This window comes from Canis lupus, chromosome 6 (assembly GCF_048164855.1).
Source record: "Canis lupus baileyi chromosome 6, mCanLup2.hap1, whole genome shotgun sequence".
NCBI lineage: Eukaryota > Metazoa > Chordata > Mammalia > Carnivora > Canidae > Canis > Canis lupus.
In genome coordinates this window covers 42,005,334-42,027,653 of record NC_132843.1, presented here as the reverse complement: position 1 = coordinate 42,027,653, position 22,320 = coordinate 42,005,334, and the positions used below count along the sequence as shown (strand labels likewise).

General features: G+C 37.2%; 1 protein-coding gene across 17 annotated transcripts in view; it reads right to left on the bottom strand.

Annotated features, from left to right (window-relative positions):
• The window catches only part of DNAH14 (dynein axonemal heavy chain 14), a 334,169-nt gene that overhangs the window by 148,334 nt on the left and 163,515 nt on the right, over positions 1 to 22,320 (bottom strand). For 14 of the 17 annotated variants that reach the window (XR_012032771.1, XM_072830144.1, XM_072830141.1 and 11 more), the window contains 6 exons: positions 17,883 to 17,972; positions 11,460 to 11,594; positions 7,612 to 7,827; positions 5,801 to 5,891; positions 4,283 to 4,491; positions 3,274 to 3,526 (listed from right to left, as the gene is read on the bottom strand). Coding sequence is in view for 16 of the 17 variants with exons in the window: in XM_072830144.1 (XP_072686245.1) it covers positions 3,274 to 3,526; positions 4,283 to 4,491; positions 5,801 to 5,891; positions 7,612 to 7,827; positions 11,460 to 11,594; positions 17,883 to 17,972 (994 nt within the window). In the remaining variant the exon portion in view is untranslated. The remainder of the gene's footprint in view (positions 1 to 3,273; positions 3,527 to 4,282; positions 4,492 to 5,800; positions 5,892 to 7,611; positions 7,828 to 11,459; positions 11,595 to 17,882; positions 17,973 to 22,320) is intronic. The other 3 variants (XM_072830148.1, XM_072830152.1, XM_072830149.1) reach the window with 3 other exon arrangements.

Here is a 22,320-nt window from a genome sequence, read left to right as displayed (position 1 = left end):
TGAGTACAGAACCTGACATGGGGCTAACCAAGAGTTGGATGCCTAACCAACTGAGCCACCCAGGTACCATGCTATTGATTCTATTATTCTTCTGAGGCTTAACCACTACACATTAAGATTATACTTATGTTTATTCTTCCCCATCACTTTTTTAGACTTCTCTTTTTTTTTTCCTCCCCCTCAAACAGTGCAGGTAATAGTTCTCTCTCAGCTTTCTTTGAACTACCACCTCCTTCCCTTCCTATCCACTTTATGTTGGAATTGTCTAAAATTTTGTTCTGGGGCAGCCCGGGTGGCTCAGCAGTTTAGCACCGCCTTCAGCCCAGGGTGTGATCCTGGAGTCCCAGGATCGAGTCCCGCATTGGGGTCCCTGCATGGAGCCTGCTTCTCCCTCTGCCTGTGTCTCTGCCTCTCTCTCTCTCTCTCTCTGTGCCTCTCATGAATAAATAAAATCTTAAAAAAAATTAAGTTTTGTTCTGGGTTTTTATGTTAATACTTTTGAGAAGTATTCTTTGCTTACTCTGATTGCATTAAGTTTTACTAAATTATTTAATCACATCTAATTTCCATATTTCATATAATTCTCCTTTATCCATTTCTTACAGTACTGAATTACTCCAAAAATATCTTGTGTTAAGCTTTTTCAGGCTTTGCAGATCTGAGAATATATTTAATTAGCTACATATAAAACACTGTGAACATAATACATTATTTTTTTCCCGTCAGTCAGTATCACTATTGAGAAATCTTGTGTTAAACTCTTCTTATAATTCTATTGGATTTTTCTCTCTGGAGTTTCTTAGAATCTCTCTTTAATCTTAGATAGCCTTAAATCACAACAAATTGTTTCTTTGCTGAGAAACCCCAGGCCCCAGGCTCAGGTGCACTGAAGCTAACTATGAGTAACAATGAAAGTTATATCTTGGTCAATACAGACTCAGTCCTCCCCACCATTAACTCAACAATCTGGCAGAAGAAAAGGTGTAACCATTTTCAGATATAAACTCAATATACCTGTCTCTACTCTTCCTCTACCCACAATATCTGGCATTCAATTAAAAAGTATGGGACACAAAAATAAACATGAAAAAAGAGTCCTGTTGCCAGGATATGAAGCAGTCAATAGAACAGATCCAGGGACGTCTGGGTGGCTCAGCGGGTTGGCCTTTGGCTCAGGGCCTGATGCCGGGGTCCAGGATCGAGGCCTGCGTCGGGCTACCTGCATGGGGCCTGCTTTTCCCTCTGCCTGTGTCTCTGCCTCTCTCTCTCTGTGTCTGTCATGAGTAAACAAATAAAATCTTTAAAAAAAAAAAAAAAAAAAAAAAAAGAACAGATCCAGACATGGCCCAGATGTTGGAGAATTAAAGAAACTACAATAATACTGTAAAACACCTGATGGAGGCATCTGCCTTTGGCTCAGGTCATGATCTCAGGGTCCTGGGATCAAGCCCGGCATTGGGCTTCCTGCTAAGCGGGCAGTCCGCTTCTCCCTCTGCCTGCTGCTCCCCCTGCTTGTGCTCTCCCACTCTGTCAAACAAATAAACAAAATCTTTTAACACACCTGATGTAAAGTGAAGAGAATTTTAGCAGACCACTGAGCACTATAAAAAGAGTCAAATGGAAATGCTAGAAATAAAAATCACAATAATGGAGATGAGAATCCTTTCAAAGAGCTTGTACAGTAGACAGGATGCAGCAAAGAGTCAGTGATTTGGAATATGAATCAACAAAAGTTTAAACTGAAATATGAAGAAAAAACAACAAACAAAACCCCCACAAACCAAAAGAGCAGAGCAACTAAAAACTGAGGGTGGGGGCAATATATCAATATAATATATCTAGATGTACATTTTTACTTTTCTATTCTATTTAATATTCAGAATCCTATTTAATCTTATGTCTTCTACTTTCTCAAATTCCAAAACACCTTGGTAATTATTTCTTGAAGTATTTCCTCCCTTCTATTTATTTAAAAAATTTCTTTGTGGAGGTTCAATTATACGGATGCTAAAGTTTCAATCATCTTTCAACTAAATACACACACACACATACTTATGTACACATATGCATATATAGTATGTAAATAACTGCATCTCTAATATAGTTAGTTCTATTGAAGTGTGCATGTACACATACATGATACTTTCTCTCTTTGGCATTTCCTGTTGTGATCCAGGATTGCTCCTTGGCTGAGCTGTCATCTAGCTAGCCACATCAAGATTCAACCCATTGATTATGATCCTTCTTTTAACTACTTCTTGCTTTGTTTCTAATACTCCCACTTCCCTGACTTATGCTTCTGATGAATTTAGAACTGTGCATCTGGAGAGGCAGTGGACACTCTTCAAGGCAGGAGAGGCATGTGTTAACTTGTATCCACACTGACACTGCTCTTTTTCAAATGCCTTCTCTTTCTCTTAACCACTTAGACTTTAAGATGTGAAGGGCTTCAGCAGTAGGAAGAAATATGCTCTTAGCTGCTCCTTAACATAGTCAGGCTTCGCTGCCAACATGCTATGTGGTTACTGCCCCTAGCTGGGCTGTGGTGTGCTGGCTGGTAAAGGGAAGGACGATGGTCTGTTCAGAGCTGCGAGAAGGGGAGATGCCAAAGCTAGATATTCTCCCATTCCTGGTATACAGCTCTCTTCTGCTCAGGACTACTGCTTCCCCCAACTGGGACATTAGCCATCTTGTCACCCCAGGGATTTCTCACAATGTCTGTTAGTTTGACGGATCTACAGCTGGGTTTTGGAAGCAGAGCTGGGAGCCTGTGCTAATGACCTGTCTCACTGCGAACCAGACAGAACTAGGGTCTGAAGATTGGCATCCTCAGCCTGAAAACCACACGTTTACCTACAATGCTACACTATTTTCTGAATCCTTTGCTCTCACCTTGCACGTTTTACTACACTCCATGTTTATAGCTTTGCATGATTACATCTCACACCTAGGATTCTGGACACATTTCCCCCACTATTTCTATCTCTGAGAATTTTTAAAACATACCAAAAGCATTCTTTCTGAATAGAGACCTTCTTAGAACTCCTTCTAGTCATTTCAGTGACCCTTCAACATACATATGATATTACTTTACATTAATGACATGCTCCTTTATGAATGATCCTAGGCTGTTCTATGTCTGTTGTTGGTTCAAGGTGACTAAAAATTCATGGTCTTCCTTTGTTTTCTTTTATAAGACTTAATAGAAGGTGATAAATCATTGGCATTGATGAGGTGAAATACAAGATCACATCATGTAAGAAGGAAACTCACATTTTCCAAAGCCTCCATTTTTACTCATGAAGTCAAAGAAAGCATCAAGAATTCTGCACAGAGTTATAACAGTCATTATATCTTGGACAGGAAATGGCTGATATTTCTGATGCTTCTTTATAAACTGTAGTCCATCTGTGACACTATTTTTAAACATGAATTCAAGACAACTCACTCCTGTTTGATTCATAATTTCTGAAGTTTTCAAAAGCCATGACTTAACATAAGGCTCCCATCCCAGATCAACAGGATCCTAACAATACAAAGTACAAAATAATTTTACATGAATAAAGAAAAATACAGTGCCCATCTTCTTACTTACCATCTCTTTAGTTCACTGCTGCCCCACACAAAATATGGATCAGAATCATCATTCATCAAAGTGCAACTGATCAGAACAGCTTAAAGAATGATCTATTCTCAACTATGAGAGACTCTTAATCACAGGAAACAAACTGAGGGTCATTGGAGGGGAGCGGGGTGGGGGATGGGGTCACTGGTGATTGGCAGTAAGGAGGGCATGTGATGTGTGATGAGCACTGGGTGTTATATGCAACTGATGAATCACTAAGTTCTAAATCTGAAACCAATAATACACTATACGTTAGTTAATTCAACTTAAATTTTAAAAAAAGAATTCTTTGCTGTGTCTTCCATTTCCCTCACCACTGTCCTGTGTTCCACGAATCCTGAGGGTCATAGAGCAGGTATGGAAAGGCTTCACGGCAGTCTTCCTCTACTAGAAAAGAATCCACACCAGCAGCCTATCCTGCCTATTAAGGGCACTACTTGCTCACGGCTGTGGAAAATATTGACATTCCAGTGACGGAGCAGTCCTAGTTTAAATAGTCCTATTTACTCTCCTATTCATTTCTGGGTTAGAGGCTTTAGGGAACACAAAACTATTTTGATCACCTCTGAGTCCAGGGGTATTGATAAACAGTCATTAAAAATGCTGTAGACGATGGCTAAACAATACATTTTAAGAAATATGCTTTTGGAAACTTACCATATAGACCATTGCACATCGGCTGACAGTAGCAGGACTGGCCTGAGAAAGACTGTCTACTTCAAAAATCACTCGTATTTTATTAGTTAAGGTTATTCGCTCACTGTTTGCTAGGCATAATGTTCTAGTATCATCCAGCATGGAGTTTAGATTTTCTACCCAGAAGGTATCCACTGGACCATCTAAAATAATCCACTGCCACTCATAGTCTGCAGAGAAAGGTATTTTTAATGTAACTGAGAATAATCTCAGTCTTCTTTTATTACAACCTTGCAAATTTTCTATTTTGTTTGGAAAAATGATATCCTAGAAAATACTAGACTTAATATGTTTATATGCAGTTTCTAATATCTATTAAATAAAAACAACCCTATCTACACCATACACCTTAGTAATTCTTTAAATATTGTTTCAATATTCTTAGATTACTGCATTGTATCATTAGCCCTTACATTCTGGATAAGAGAGAGATCCATGGATTTATCTTTTCCACAATAATATAGTTTGTGAGTTTCCCCCTTCTGCATGGAAGGGAAAACAGAGCACAGAAGTAGATGCCCTTCAAAGAAAGAACCAAATAGATTTCAGAGTAATTCATACTGTGACCCCATTTATTCCTCTTTCCATACACTACAGGCACCACCTTGCTCCACGGTTGTAAAAAACTCATTGGTCAAGATAGAGGAGGGATGTGAGGGTCACTGTGGAGGTACAAAATAGCTAGCTGCCTGTGAACATTAGAATCCCAGCAGAAGAGGGAGGAGAATCAGGATGCTAGAGGCTTTGACTGGTGGAAATACTTGCCTTGGTGCCTGTCTTAAAGCCCTAGGAAGGGGACTCACTATGCCCAAAGACTATGCTCTCCTAACTCAAATGCCAAGAAGTGACACACACAAACTAAGGAATTCTAGAAATGTAAAAGCAATAGCAGAAGCCTCTTTCAAAGTCTGAAAGATTGGCATATGGCTGATTCAACAATTCTATACATTACTCATAAGTGGAATTTAAGAACAAAACAATGAGTGTGTGGCTGAAGGTTCAGCCTGGAGCAGTGAGAGACTAAGGGGGCTCTAGGAACCTCACTGTACACACTCTCTGGCCCCTGGCACACTGCAAAGTAGTACACGGTGGATGTGCAATTCTTTTTAGAGGGGTATGCTTGGGTTGTATTATATAGACTGTGTGGAGTCCCACTTCAGAGGCAATGCTATTGTAGGTTTCCACACAATATTACTTTTACCTTTAATATCTATATGGTTCTTGTGAGATATTAATGTTCATTTATAAACTGAAAAGGCTTAATAAGACCTACTGCTTCTATAACATAAGGATAGATGAATATACCACAGTATGTGGTAACACTACACAGATTCTAAATAAACGAATGAAGAAAAAAATAAATAGTATAAGAACAAAATATCACTAAAAAAATGTTTTTAAAGTTAGCAATAAAGCTCGTTTGGTTCAGTTTGTCTCCTCTGTTAATCAGTCACTTTACCGAATCTTAGTAACACTTACTCTGACCTTCTGGAATGTTGACATCTTTCCCCACCTCCTCAAACACATGAATGTCAGTATCTGCTGCATCAGAGGAATCAAGTTTGAAGACCTAAAATATGTAAGCAATAATATTTGTTTGATCACACTTTCCAATCCAAATGGACTATATGCCAATATGGTCTCTTGAGTATGAAAATGGGAAAGGCAGAAGGTTCTGTTGCTGTAAGACCCACAGAAGCAACACAGTGTGGCTCAGCTAAGAGGTGATCACAGGCTATTTCTTATAGAGAATTCTCTTAGTCCCTCCCATACAGTTAAGTACATGCTTGTTATATAACATTAAAATAATACTGTTAAAGGACAAAGAAGATAGCAACTGCTCTGAATTTCTACCACCTATAAAGAATCACGGTGGATATTTTGGTGGGTATTTTCCCCCTCCTTCATGATAGTTTTAAAATTTTATTATGTCATAATTCTAAAATTTTAGAATGAATCAGAATCCCTTCCTTATACCACACACAAAAATCAACTCAAAACAGACCAAAGACCTAAATTTAAAAGTGGAAACTATAAAACTCTTACAAACAAAGCACAGAAGAAAGTCTTTTGACCTTGAATTATACAAAACTGTCTTCAGATATGATATCAAAAAAAACAAATGTGGCAAAAGAAAAAAACAGACTGAACTTCATCAAGGTTAAAAGCTTTTGTTTCAAAGGATATCAAGAAAATAAAGACAACCCACAAAATGAAAGAAAGTGTTTGTAAATCATAGTCCCTGATAAGGGACTTGTATTTTAAAAAAAATGGATTGGAAGAGTTAATATTGCCTTCTTTTTAATTTTAATTCCAGTGTAGTAAACATAGAGTTATATTAGTTTCAGGTGTACAATACAGTGATTCAACAATTCTATACATTACTCATAAGTGGAATTTAAGAACAAAACAAATGAGCATAGTGAAAAAAGAAGAGAGAGAGAGAGAGAAGCCAAGAAAAAGACTCTTAACTCTAGAGACCACACTGCTGGTCACCAGAGAGGCCACTGAATGGGAGTAATAGGTGATGAGGATTAAGATGAGCACCAGGTGAAGTATGCAAGTACTGAATCACTATGGTGTCCACCTGGAACTAATATCATACTCTGTTAACTAACTGGAATTTAAGTAAAAACTTAAAAAAAATCTTTGCAGGCACCTGGGTGGCTTAGTGGCTGAGCATCTGCCTTAGGCTCTGGTCATGATCCTTGGTCCTGGGATCGAGTCCTGCATCCGGCCCACCTCTCACTCTGCCTCTCTCTCTCTGTCTCTCATGAATAAATAAATAAAACCTGAAAAAAACCTTTGCTTATCTGTTTGGTTCTAAATGTCATTCTTCCATTATATTTTGGCTAATGAAATTTACTAGTAATTTCTACTTATAACTTATGAGAATACAACATTCAAATTTTTTCTTTCTATTTACAATTATATGATGAATTTTGTATCAAAAACTTTATTTACCTTGCCATTGAATTATGTTCATACTTCATTAATTTGTAAGATATACTAGTGGTGTCAGAATGACTAGATCATCCTCTGCTTACACTTATTCCACTCTATGTTAATTTAAAAGCCAGTATCTTTCATTTTATTGTTTATCAACCATTTTAAGACACACTAGCATATTATCTCAGTTTTTTATAGCTTATAATTTTTCTCCTTTTTAAAACTGATTTTTAAATTTACTTTTATACTGGTAAGGATCTAATAATGCTTAAATGCTTTAAACAATGGATAAAAATATTTTATCCACAATAGTAAAAAATAATCCTTCCATATTAACTTACATTAGATGCATCTGAGATTCTTGATTTCAATCCGAAATCACTGTTTTTCTTTAAGTTCCTTGCATTGTTAAAATATACATAATTCCGAACTGCTGTTGATAACAATCCATCAGTCCATTCCATAGTATTAGGATCCAGTTGTCCATATAGTTCACTAACAGTGATACACTTTGGATTTAAAACACAAATATCTACTTTTCCTTTTCTTCCTGAAATCTGAAAAAATCCAGTGTGGTTTCTTAAAGGCATCAACTATAATACAATTATTTAAATTTTTACACTGTTAATATCAAAAGTTTTAGAAGAGGTCTTTCACTCCAAAGAAAGAGATCCTAATAATTTCTGATCATTAATAAATGATCTGGCAATTCCACTACTTGGTATCTATTGGAAGAAAACAAAAACACTAATTTGAAAAGTTATATGTACCCCTATGCTCAACATCACTTACAATGACCAAAATATAGAGGCAACTTAAATGTCCACTGATGGATGAATGGATAAAGAAGATGTGGTGTGTATACATGCACGAACACACACACACACACACACACACACACACACAAAGTGTATACATGATGGAATCCTCAGTCATTAAAAAAAGAATAAATCTTTCCATTTGTAACAACACAGATGGATCTTGGGGTTATGCTCAGGAAATAAGTTACAAAGAGGAAGACAAATACCACATGACCTCACTTACATGTAGAATCTTTTTATTTTTTTAAAGATTTATTTATGAGAAACAGAGAGAGAGAGGCAGAGACACAGGCAGAGGGAGAAGTAGGCTGCATGCAGAAAGCCTGATGCGGGACTTGATCTTGGGACCCCAGGATCATACCCTGGGCTGAAGGCAGGAACTAAACCACTGAGCCACTCAGGGATCCCCTGTAGAATCTTTTCAAAAGACAAAACAAACCCAAGACTCATAGATACAGAGAATATATGGGTGGTTGCCAAATGGGAAAGGTACTGGCAGGGGGACCAAAATAAGTGAAAGGAATCAAGAAGTCCAAAGTTCCAGTTATAAAATAACTAAGTCCTAGGGAGCACTGCACAGCATGGAGAACAGAGTCAACAATACTGTATTAAGTTTGTATAGTGACATGGTAACTAGACTGGTGGTGATCATTTCACAATATATGTAAATGTCAAATAACTATGTTGTACACCTGAAATAATATAATACTGTATGTCAATTATACCTCAATAAAAAGGAAATATTAAATAAAAAAGACACAAATAAATAATATCAGAAATAAAGTATGGACATTACTAGTGCCTTGCAGAAATTAAAAGGATTATAAGAAACACTATGGGGCGCCTGGGTGGCTCAGTTAGTGAAGCATCTGTTTTCTGCTCAAGTCATGATCTCAGGGTCCTGGGGTCAAGTCCTGCATCAAGCTCCCTGCTCAGCAGAGAGTCTTTCTCCTTCTCCCTTTGCCTTCTGCCACTCTCCCTGGTTGTGCACCCTCTGTGTCAAATAAATAAAATCTTAAAAAAAAAAAAACACTTGAATGACTATATGCCAAATTATATAATCTGCAGGATACAAATACCTAGAAATAACAAAAATTATCAAAACTGACTCAAGAAATAGAAAATCTCAACAAATCTGTAACAAGTAAAGAGATTGAATCAGTAATCAAAATCTCCAAGAATGTAAGTCCAAAATCAGATGGTAGAGGAGTTTCACCAAACATCTGACAATGAATTAACATCAATTTTACTCAAATTCTTGCAGAAAATAGAAAAGAAGAGGATGCTTCTCAACACATTCTATGAGGCTAGAATTATTCTGATACCAAATCCACACAAAGACACCATAAGAAAACTACATACTATATCCCTTTGAACAGAGATGCAAAAATCCTCAAAAAAGTGCTAGCAAACTCAATGTAACAGCACATGACCAGACGAGATTTATCTTAGGAATGGAGGGGCAGGTTTAACAGAAGAAAATCAATCAATGTGATATAACATATTAATACAACATAGGAAACAAACCACAAGATCACATAAAGAGAGGCAGAAAAAACATTTGATAAAATTTCACACCCTTTCATGATAAAAACACTCAACAAACTAGAAATAGAAAGGAACTTCCTTACTTATTTAATCAGGAGCATTTATGAAAAACCCAGAGATGACTTCATACTCAATAATGAAAGACTGAAAGCTTTCTCCCTAAAATCAAGCACAAGGCAAGAATTCCCATTTTCACCAAAGCTGTTAAGCACTGCACTGAAAATTCTAGCCTGGTAATTAGGTGAGAAAAAAAATATAAAGCATCCAAATTAGAGAGAGAGAAGTAAAATTATCTGTATTTAAATATGACATGAGGGCAGCCCGGGTGGCTCAGTGGTTTAGCACCGCCTTCAGCCCAAGGCGTGATCCTGGAGTCCCGGGATCAAGTCCCACATCAGGCTCCCTGCATGGAGCCTGCTTCTCCCTCTGCCTCTGTCTTGTCTCTCTCTGTGTGTCTCTCATGAATAAATAAAATCTTAAAAAAATATGACATGATTATATATATAGAAAATCTACAAAGAATCTACAAAACAACTACTAGAGCTATAAATGAACCAGCATACTTGTAGGATACAAGATCAACACATAAATATCAGTTGCATTTCTAAATAGCAGCAACAAACACACTTCAACAACAACACAAAAAATTAAGAAATTCTAATTCCATTTATAATAGCATCCAAAGAATAAGATGCTTTGTAATAAATTTAATCAAGGAGGAGAAAGAGTTATTTATTAAGAACTACAAAAAAAAATTTTCTTGCTTACTGAAACAAACATCTGAAAATGGAAAGAAACTGCACACTAGCTGAAAAAACATCAGAACTGAGACCCTGACTTTCTAAAACTTTTGGAATATCCTGCTGAGTCTTTAAATAAGATAACTGAAGTACACACTATTTATTGGAATCTAACTTTATATTGAATAAAAATACCATATGATTTCACACATATGTGAAATTTAAGAAACAAAATGGATGAATATATGGGGAGGAGGGAACAAAAGAAGGAGACAAACCATAGGAGATGATGGAGAGCACACTGAGGGCTGCTGGAAGGAGGTGGGGGGAGGAGGGGTGACAAATGATGGCATTTGTCATGGTGAGCACTGGGTGTTATATATATAATTTATTTCATAAATTACAGAAGTCAAAAACCAAAGTATAATGAGAATGGAAGAAAATTACCAAAGTATAAAAGAATATTTACCATACATGAAGAACAAATATCATATTAAATACAGCAATATAAACTGCATTTCTGATAAAGTAAGGAACAAGATATTATTATAGTTAACACTATCTTGGAGGGTTAATGAATATAAATTATATAAATATTACAAGAGACAAAATTATAATCATTTGAAGATGATTCAATTGATCACCTATAAAAACAATTACAACTTAACTAGTCCGTGAAGGTGACTAATTACAAAATAAATATATAATTTAATAGATTTATTTTATACTAGTAATTACTAGTTTTAATTCAAATAAAAAAAATCCTATTTGGGCAGCCCCAGTGGCGCAGCGGTTTAGCGCCGTCTGCAGCCCGGGGTGTGATCCTGGAGACCCAGGATCGAGTCCTGCGTTGGGCTTCCTGCATGGAGCCTGCTCTCCCTCTGCCTATGTCTCTGCCTCTCTCTCTCTCTCTCTCTCTGAATGAATGAATCTTTTAAAAAATCCAATTTACTACAATGATTCCTAACTACTAAATTCCTAGCAATAAATTAAACATACTTATGTAAATAGGACATAAAATGTTACTGAAGTATAAATTAAGGTCTGAAGAAATAGAGAAACATATTACTTAGTATTTACCTGTGAAGTAGATTCCCTTTCTGTAACTGACAGGAGGTCTTCAACTGGTGATAGTGTTAATGCTCTTTCTAAAATTCTTCTGACTGTTGTCTTTCCTCCACCTGTTGGGCCTACTAACATCACACCAACACAAGTCTAAAACAAAGTTGCAGATTTATGATTTAGTTTTGGTTTACTGATGATTCAGCTAAACTGAAATCTGAAGGTTCTTATTTACAAATACATCTCTATGTCTGGAAACCCTTCCTTCAAATTACTGTTCAATTTATTATAATCTGGGTTCTGTTTCCATTGACTAGGTTAATGTCAAAATAAACAGAAATTTCCTAATTTTAAAATTCAAAGGATAACTTTCAATTCTTGATATTTTACAGTTTATCTCTTTCCAATTCTCCTTTATTTCTGTACGTTTCTCTAAGATTGGCTTCTGTAATATGTTTCATCTCAGCTTTCTTCTTTATTATCTTCTCTCTTTTGAGTTTTGAATGTCATTTCTATTTTAGTCTTCCCTAATTCATCCTTCTCTCTCTCTCCTCCCCTACCCCACTCCCCCATTGGCCCTACCAATCTCATCAACTTGAGTGAGTAACTATGATTTGAGTTCTAATGACTTCCTAATGTGTACATCTTTTCCCTGGTCTTTGGTTCTATGTGCCTAAGTGAAATTTCAGTGGTCTATTAGATACTTCCATCTGGATGTCTCACATGATTTTCAAAGTCAACATAATTTAACCTACACCTTTTCATAATTGTTGCTTCTCTTATTTCCTGATCTAGTTAATAAAACCACTAGGTACTCATTGTCCAAAGTCCCTCATGTCTTACAAAATTTGCTTGATTCCATCTTCTTCTGTCCAACCCAATCACAATTGGTGTCATGGAGTGAAGAATGTTTGCATCTCTGTAAAACTCAAATGCTGAGGCTGACACCCAGTGTGATAATACTGGAAGTGGGGTCTTTGAGTAATTAGGGTTAGATGAGGTCATGAGGGTGGTTAATGTCCTTGTAAGAAGAGGGAGAGGGAGTTCAGAGTTCAACATCTCTCCACTATGTGAGGACAGAGTGAGAAAGTGACTATCTATCAAGGAAGACTGTTCTTAGCAGAAACCAAATCAGCTAGCATGTTGATCCCAGCCTCCAGAACTGTAAGAAATAAATATCTGTTGTTTAAACCATTCCATCTATGGTATTTTGCTATTTCAGCCCAAATGGACTAAGGCAAGAAGGAAAGGGCCAGATGCTCTTAAAAAGAGTCCCTGATCATCTCTTTTAGACTATTGTAATAGCACTAAAGAAATGATTATTCTTAATAATATATTAAATAAATATGCCAAAATTCAAATATGGATAAATCTAAAATGTTTTTCATTTCCATTCCAATCTATCTTCATGGAGGTCTTGTGATTCTCTAGTCTGATAGGCAAGATGAGAAGCCCTGGATGTCAAGAAGAAATGATATATTCAAGAATGCAGCTAACTGGCTGTAGTGGCATCATGGCTTTACATGAATGAGTGGCAGCTGCCCCTCTGGGAGTGACTTTGTTCCCTACTTCACCTCCTGAAGCAAAGCTGCTGGCTCTGTTAAGCCCTTAATTTAGAAAGATTCCCATGAATGCCTCAGTCTAGTGTCCTGGTGGCTCAGCCTCACTGGGACCTGAAGGCTCTTGCTGTCCCTCCTCAGAGCCAGCTATGTAGAACCAGAGCACATCTGTCAATCCTGCCCACTGGTGAGAACTCTGACTTGCTAGTTGGTCTGCCACTTGGGAAACCACAGACTAGAAGATTAAAGACAACCCTCTCTAGGATTGTGAACTGTGGGAACAAATTGTGGCTGCTCCTCAAACTGAGCTACTCATGGGCCCGGGATGAGGATCCATTCTTTACTGAGATGACCCAGAATCATGCTGCTCATCCAGCCTGCCCTTCACAGACTGCCATGATTGTTGTCTGGACACAACATCACACTGGATGCGGCAACACGTTCCCCATCACAGAACTCACCAAGTAAAGGCCTGTGTTTGTGATGCAGAGAATACTGCTGCACTCCAGACTCCTGTCTCATGGTGGGAAAAGTCATACTGCCTTAGGGCACAAATGAGTCCCATATACTCCTGGCAGGTCCCACATTAGATCTGTGACCTCCTGTCTTGGGGCTATTGGTGGTGACTCACTGACAATGACACTATTTCAAGCTATGGGATTGCTGTTGATTCCAATCAGCTAACTCCAGCCACACCATTATGTTTCTTGAAACAAAATTTTTGTCAGTTGGACTCTGTACCATTTGCAGTCTAACAATGGTATACCTTTTATTTCAAGAGTCTCTTAACCCTGAGCTGATGGTCAAGATATTTTATGGGGTCTCTCCACTCCCTATCATCCATATGTATCTGGTATGATTGAGCACTGAAACAGCCTTCTCGAAGACGGACGCAAAATATTTCTGACTCTCTCCCCCTTACCTTCTCTTTGTCCACACACCTTGCCAGGGAGGGTTGGTCACTGAATGTGGACATCCCCAGAAGGGGATCATCTCCTTTCATCTGCTTCTTGGGTAATTATCAGCATAAAAGAGATGGGGGATTATAGAAACCTATTTTGGAAATTTGGGATTCAATCCTAACCATTCCTGAGCATGGTTGCTTCCTTCTTGTCCGTAATCACAACCCCAGTTCATCCTGACTGTACACATTCCAAAATGGGGCTTAGAGGATTAAAATTTAATTCTGGTTCAACTATACAGATTCTCTTGGATTGTCATGGTCTTAGTCCATAGGATAATGATTACTTGACTGAGTACACTTCCTGATGAGTTCTTCTTAGTGGCCCATATAGGCCAAAGCAGGGTATATAATGGTTACAAGTTCCATAAAAACATATTTGTCCCTCTTGTCTCACAGCAGGAGATGTTTGGAAAATAATTAGGGTAAGAATTACTAAAATGAGGCATGCCAATTTTGTGGCAGTGCAAGGATAGCAAAAACCCAGACACCTAGGCCAGACATACCTCAGACCATGGAATACAGGGGGAGGGATGGATATTGAACATCTGTTTTTTCAAAACTCTGTCTCTCCATCCTCACAAAGGAAAATACTCTAATGTGGCATTCCAAACAACTGCAGGAGCCTTTCATTTTACAGATTGCTGGGACTGCTATCCCCTACTAGTGGAATTGACCATGATTTAATTTTTATTTGCTTAAGTATTACTGAGAGGCCTATCAGAAGCAGCAGGGATGGCCTCAGTTTCTACGCTTCCCAGACAAAACACCTGTCAATACCTCAAGATAACTTGGATGTCTTCCCCTATCTCCATGGTTCACTCATTTTATGGAACAGACAAATGCCATCTGGCTCGTGAGAAGGTAAACAGGTTAAACTGGACTGCTTGTCCTCAAGTGGCCACTCCAAAAAAAACCAAAACCAAAACCAAACCAAAACAAAACAACAAACCCAAAACCAAACAAACTAAATCTAATTATTAGAGCTGACCTGAGAACCCATGGCAGAGGCACCATCATGCTGAATTTCTTGAACCGTTGTAATCCCACTTGGGGAACCCACCCAACAACTATTAAGAAACTCTTTCTAAAGGGCACCATGTATACATTTATGATTGTATTTCTTATGTAGAAGTCAGACAATAGTCTCCTTCCCTAAAACAATGCAACTTGCACATCAGAGGTAGTTAACATGTTAAAAATTCAGTATTTAAGGAAACATCAACTTGTCCCTGGAAGGCAGTCAGACAGTCTCAATTTACTCTCTAGGGTTGTTAGGAAAAAGAACTGCCCTAATCACTTCCTCCTTCAGGGCCAAGAAACATTTGTACAACTGATAATCTTGCTCTACTTGGATTAATCTTTTGGACCAAGAGGAACAATCAATATAGTAATTTTAGGAGAAATTCACTGGCTTTCTAAGGTAGAGTCTGGTGCCTTAGGATTTGTTTCATTGTTTGGGCCCAGAATCTTGGATGGGCATGGCTGAGATTAATATTTTAGGTTGGCTCCATCCTACTGTATATAGTCCTCCTGAGAGAGGCTTTACATAAACGCTGTATGAAATAAATTGAATATGGTCTGGCTCCAGTCCTTGTCAGTCAGATTAATCAAAGCAGTCAATAGAGTGGCCATGGGGGAAATTCACCAGAAGCCAAGACAGAGTATAAATGAGGGGTAGAGTTTTTGGGAGACAAGTCTTTACGGTTGCTGACACTTTTACATGCCTCTGAACAGGGGCATTGATAAGCTTTGTTTGGGGCTACCTTTTCAAGGATGTTTGTATAGCAAGAAGTTTTTGGAAGATAGAAATAATCCTCTTACCAGGATGGGGAATGTTTATTTGCTGGCTAGAACAACAAAGATGATGTGCCCTTCAAGAGTAGAGGCTAGGAATGTCTGGAGTAGTCCCCTCACAAGACTGCAGTGCTCCTAAGCATGGGTTTCTTCTGTGGAACAACCAACTGTGTGTGCAGCACACAGACCTATCACTTGACCTTGTGTCATCCTCTGAGAATTCAATCTTGGGGACATGGCTACTGCTGTTGCTGAATGATTAACAAACCTCTCTGATGCAGGAGTCTAGTGCTTTCTGATGCTATGAAGCTATGGTAGACTAACTTATTAAATCAACCCATTATATTCATGAAAATTCTCACCATTAATTATTTATTCAATTCTATCCCAATAAAAACCCAAACAAGATTTTTTTTTTTTAAACTGGCAGTCAATGAACTGATTATCTAAGAATCTTGAAAATAGCAAAAATCAAAGATTATGGCTGAGGTAGGGCTCAGGACAAGCTAGGCACCTTGACCCTGGTGTGTTAAGCAGATTAAGCTGGAGGAGTCTTTTTCACATGGAGAAGCAAGAAGGTCACTCTAAACACCCCCTTCCTAAACACCACCATCTTTCTTCTTTGAAACAGGTCACAAAACTCCCACTGAAAGGCACCCTCCTTGTACCCAGAGAGCAGAGACATCCTTATGGGGAATGCAGGGCTGACAAGGCTGTGTGAACAAACCTGGTTCAACTGGCCCATATCTTCCCAGTTACTTCTTTACCACTTACTACACCCTCAGTCCAAACCCCTCTGTCCTGCCAATTCTTCACAAATTCATTTTTTATCTAAAAGGTGTAAAGCTTCCTATTCTGGTTACTTCTTTGGGTTTCCATTCTTATATGAAGGCTCCTATATAAAAAAATATCAAATACAGTAAAATGTGCATGTTTTTATCCTGCTAATCTACCTGTCAATTTGATTTTCAGATTCAGCCAGGAACTCTAAGAGGGTCAGGAATAGCTTTTCTTTCCTCTTACAATTGGTACCACCAATCATGGAGACCTACTATAAAGCTATGGTAATTAGGACTGGTGCTGTCATAAGATAAAGGCCAAAATAATAAAATATGGAAGAAATCAACAAGGAAATCCAACCTATTATATTGGAAACATGGTATATGAGAGAAACAGCAAACCAGGGAGGAAAAGTCTTGGGAAATGGCTATCCATCTGAGGAAAAACAGATCCATATTTGACACCTTAAAGAAAAGGAAATTCTAGACAACTTAGAAATGGAAATTGCAAGTATCAAAACATTTTAGAAAATAACCATAAAATATCTTTATGAAATAGAAAAGATTTCTAAAAATTCACAAAAACACAAACCATAAAAAATGATCAATGGACTTTACTGCATTAACAACGTCTCTTGAACAACTGAATTATTTCTGAAAATCTAAGACTTAGAGAATTTATTTGTAATGTACAGAAACAAGAAAGAAATAGTATATGAAATTACATAATGAAAAGCCTACACATTGGTAAGAAAAAGATAAAAAATCCAATTGAGAAATGGCAACTCATAGAAAACTCAAATGGCAAAGAAATATATATGAGGATGTACAATTTTACTAGTAATCAGCGAAACGCACCATATTTTCCAAATGGTTCATTCATGGGGACAGAAAATTCAAAGCTAGCTATGAATTCATAGCTAGCTATGTGAGGCAGAACACTGGAGGGTTTTTTAGAATCACGTATTAAGGGATCCCTGGGTGGCACAGCGGTTTGGCACCTGCCTTTGGCCCGGGGCGTGATCCTGGAGACCTGGGATCGAGTCCCACGTCGGGCTCCCGGTACATGGAGTCTGCTTCTCCCTCTACCTGTGTCTCTGCCTCTCTGTCTCTCTCTGTGTGACTATCATGAATAAATAAATAAAAAATCTTTAAAAAAAAAAAAAAGAATCACGTATTAAGGGGACAAAGGCGAAAAGGATTGACCTGTTCAAAGTTAAAGTGAGAATTGAGCAGCCACATTTGGGTAAATAAATGAGTAAAACACTTTATTGTTATCCTGGTTTCCTCCTTGATCATAATGATTCAGGAGCAAAGAGCTGCTAACATGTCATTCCACACTCACCTGCAGTTGATTATAAAACTGTATGATTTTCTTTTTCTGAGCTGGCCATTGTTGTAAGCCCAACTGTTGTGTTGCAATAAATATTGCTTTCTAAAAATAAATACATTAATTTAAAAGGCATTGCAAATTAAACCTTTAATACATAATCCTACAAAATCTTTCTTAACTAGGTACTGAATACTACTATATCAAGACAGTGGTTCTTAATTTCTCAACCAAAATACAATACACACAAAATGTTATGTTCACAGACCCCCAGTAGCAAATTTGTAGGCCCTCCCTCCCTCTATTTATTTATTTATTTATTTATTTATTTATTTATTTATTTATTTATTTTTGGAGCTCCCTCAATTTAAAATTCATTCTTGGGGCACCTGGGCAGCTCAGTCAGTTGAGCATTCAACTCTTGACTACAGCTGAGGTCATCATCTCACCTGGGATCATCATCATCACCTGGGATCGAGCTCCAGGTCGGGCTCAGTGGGGAGTCTGCTTGAGATTCTCCCTCTCTCTGCCCCTCCCCTTGCTCACATGCTCTCTAAGTAAATCTTTAAAAAGAAAAGAATTCATTCTTTAGAATATGTTTAAGAACTAGCTGTTATTCTAGAATCATTATCTAATTATCCTACACCAAAAGAAAATTTAAAAGAGTCTATATCTTTGTATAATTCTAGTCACCATTAAGGTAGGTTTTCAGCTTTACAACAATTATTTTAATGTTTCAATGTTCATAATATCATAGGATAATAAGCACAATTTGTAAGATTGAGTACCTGATGTGGTTATACAATAAAACATCCAGGAAGTGGCTGCAACTTGTAAAGATACTTAATATTTTAACACAGGAATTATAAGGGCATCTATGTTTCCTTCTAAAGTGGGGTTTATTTCACTGTCAATACTATCAGAAACTGTGCCTACAGAAAAAAAAGTGGGATTTATCTTTTTTCTCATTGACCTCTCCTACTCCATTTCTCATTTCTTGCATTACCCTGATGGGACAGACAAGGAGCAGCTGAAGGCAAAACAGAACACTCAGTAGGACTGTACAAATGGAGAAAAGTAGTTCCTATGGCAAGGCTACTGGAGGTAGGAAATCAGCTGAAAGAAACCTCTTTTAAATGGAGTTGGATGAGACACTCACTTAAGGCCTGTACTTGGAGCAGTTTTAGATGCAGGGGCTAGAGATTCTCTGCCATAGACAATACAAACCTAGATGTCTGCCTGGTTGTAAGCCCTGCAGGAGTGGACTAGGGATAGCATGGGATGCACAGAAGATCAGCAGAAGTGGGATAATCAAAATAAGAGACATTCAGACAGGTTCATCCCATCTGGTTAAAGATTTTCACAATTCCCTATTTTGGAAGGTTGTGAAATAAAATCATAATCCTACTGTAAAGTATTTATGGTTTGTATATGATATTCCATAGAATCAACTGGATGGCAAACTATACATTATTTATTCCAGGATATGGCTTCTGTTAATCCTGTGGTTGCTCTGAGTTAATGACACCCCCACTCCTGCAGATATTGTTAGTGACAGAAACATGAAGAAGCTGGATAGATTCCAAGTGCTGGGGCACCTGGGTGGTTCAGTGGTTGAGTGTCTGCCTTTGGCTCAGGTCATTATCCTGAAGTCCTGGGATCAAGTCCCATATTGGGCTCCCTCTGCCTCACTATCTGTGTCTTTCATGAATAAAGAAAATCTTAAAAAAAAAAGATTCCAATTGCCTATTGCATGCAATTCAGATTCTTATATGTTAAATGAGCAATAAGTGCAAATAGCATACCTACAGACTATTTATTTAATAACATATATTCATATGTGGATATGCTATATGTGACAGGTTTTTGTGTAAACCACCAAAAATACACCATTAAATATTCTAAATTTAATATTAAAACTACAAATTGTGATCTCTCTGCCATTTCTTTTTTTTTTTTTTAAGATTTTACTTATTTACTCATGAGAGACACACAGAAAAGGCAGAGACATAGGAAGAGGAAGAAGGGGATCACAACCTGAGCCAGAGGCAGACATGCTCAACCACTGAGCCACCCAACTGCTCCTCTGTGCCATTTCTTAAGACACATATTACTATTTGGAACATTTTATTAACAGTTTTTATTTAACAGTTGAGAGGTTGTATATTTATCAATGTAAAAATTATATGAAGGGAAAAGTAGCAGAATAAACTGATGCTTGTAAATTGACTTGTAAAACTGATGAAAAGATGAATATACAATAAGAAACAGAGACAAAATGAGGAGACAGAGGAATATGTTCTGAATGAAAGAAGAGAACAAAATTATAGCAAGAGATCTAAGTGAAATGGAGATAAATATTATGCCTAATAGAGAATTAAAAGTAATGCTTGTAAAGATACTTTCTAGACTTGAGAAAAAAGTGGAGGACCTCAGTAAGACACTCCACAAAGAGATAGGAAATAAAAAAGAACCAGTTAGAGATAATGAACTCACTAAATGAAATTAAAAGTGGGCCACCTGGAATAAATAGCAAACAAGAGGAAGTAGAAGAACAGATCAGTAACCTGGAAGACAGAGTAATGGAAAGTAATAAAGCTAAGCAGATGAGAGGGGAAAAAATTATGCAAAATGAAAATAGACCCAGGGAACTCAGTGACACTGTCAAGCATAAATAACAGTTGCATGATAGGGATCCCAGATGGAGAAGAGAGAGAAAAGGGGGCAGAGGATTTATTTGGAGAGATAATAACTGAAAACTTCCTGAATCTGGGGAAGGAAACAGAAATCCAGATGCAGGAGGCAGAGAGAGCCCTAAACAAAACCAATCCAAGGAGGTCTGCACCAAGACCCAAAGTAAATAAGACAGCCAAAAGTAATGATCTGAAGAGAACTTTAATAGCAGCAAGAGAAAACATTTGCACAAGGGAAACCTCACAAGGCTATCAATTAATTTTTCAGCAGAAACTTTGCAGGCCAGAAGAGAGTGGCATGATAATAGTCAAAGTGCTGAAAGAAAAACATCTGCAGCCAAAAATACTCTATTTAGCAAGGCTATCATTCAGAACAGAAGGAGAGATAGAGTTTCCCAGACAAACAAAAGTTAAAGGAATTCATGACCCTAAACCAGCCCTACAAGAAATGTTAAAGGAGATTCTTTGAGTAGAAAGGAAAGACCAGAAGGAGTAAGAAAAGTAGGAAGCACAAAAGAGGTAAAATAAGTGTATCTACAAAACTAAGTCAAGGGATTCACAAAATAAAAGGATGTAAAGTATGTCACCATATACTTAAAACATGGGAGGGAGAGGAGTAAGAATGAATTCATAGAATGAACAGGAATCCAATATATGGAATTGTTGAATTGTTATGCTGTACATCTAAAACTAATACAATACTATATGTTAATTATAATGGAATAAAATAAAATAAAATACCCTCAAGCCACCAAGACCCACAGGAAACAACAAGCATTGCAGCACTGCTGGTGGGAATGCAAACTGGTGCAGCCACTGTGGACAAAAGTATGGAGTTTCCTCAAAAAAAAAAAAAAATAGAATTACCATATTATCCAGTAATTTCACTATTGGGTATTTACTTAAAGAATATGCAAACTGTAATTTGAAAAGACATATGCACTCCTATCTTTACATATTTACTGCAGCATTATTTACAAAAGTCAAGGTATGGAAGCAACCCAAGTGTCCATCGATGGATGAATGGATAAAGAAGATGTGGTGTATACACACACACACACAGTGGAATATTACTCAGCCATAAAAAAGAATGAAATCTCATCATTTATAATCACATGGATGAACCCAGAGACAATAATGCTAAGTGAAATAAGTCAGTCAGAGAAAGATGAATATATGATTTCACTCACATGTGAAATATAAGAAGAGTAAGAAGATATAAATATATACACCACTTATATCTTCAAACTATATAAAGCAATTGTTGGAAATGCAGGGAAAATAGATGTATCAACAACTGTCATTAAGATCTTAATACACCCTTTTAGAAACTGATGGATCAGCAAAAAACTGATAACAAAGCTGCATCACAGTATGTGTATATAACATTATATACAGCAAGCACAGAATATATACCATTTGAGAGCACACATGAAGCACTTACAAAACAATACATTAGAAGGTGTAGGAAACCTAAATAAAGGTGATCTCAAAGGGATAAATATATGATACAGCATACAGTCCCCAGTCAAAGCTAACCATAAATGGTGATTAATAATAAAAGGATAGTTTAAATTCCCAGAATTTAGCAAAAAAAACCTCTCAGGTTTTTTACCCTCATAAGGGTAATTAAGAAATATTTATAATTAAATGCTAATTAGAATACTACATGTGAAAATTTGTGGGAAACAGCTAAAGGAATACTTAGAAGAAAATTCACATCTTTAAATACTTCAGGTTTGAGGAAACACAGATAACAA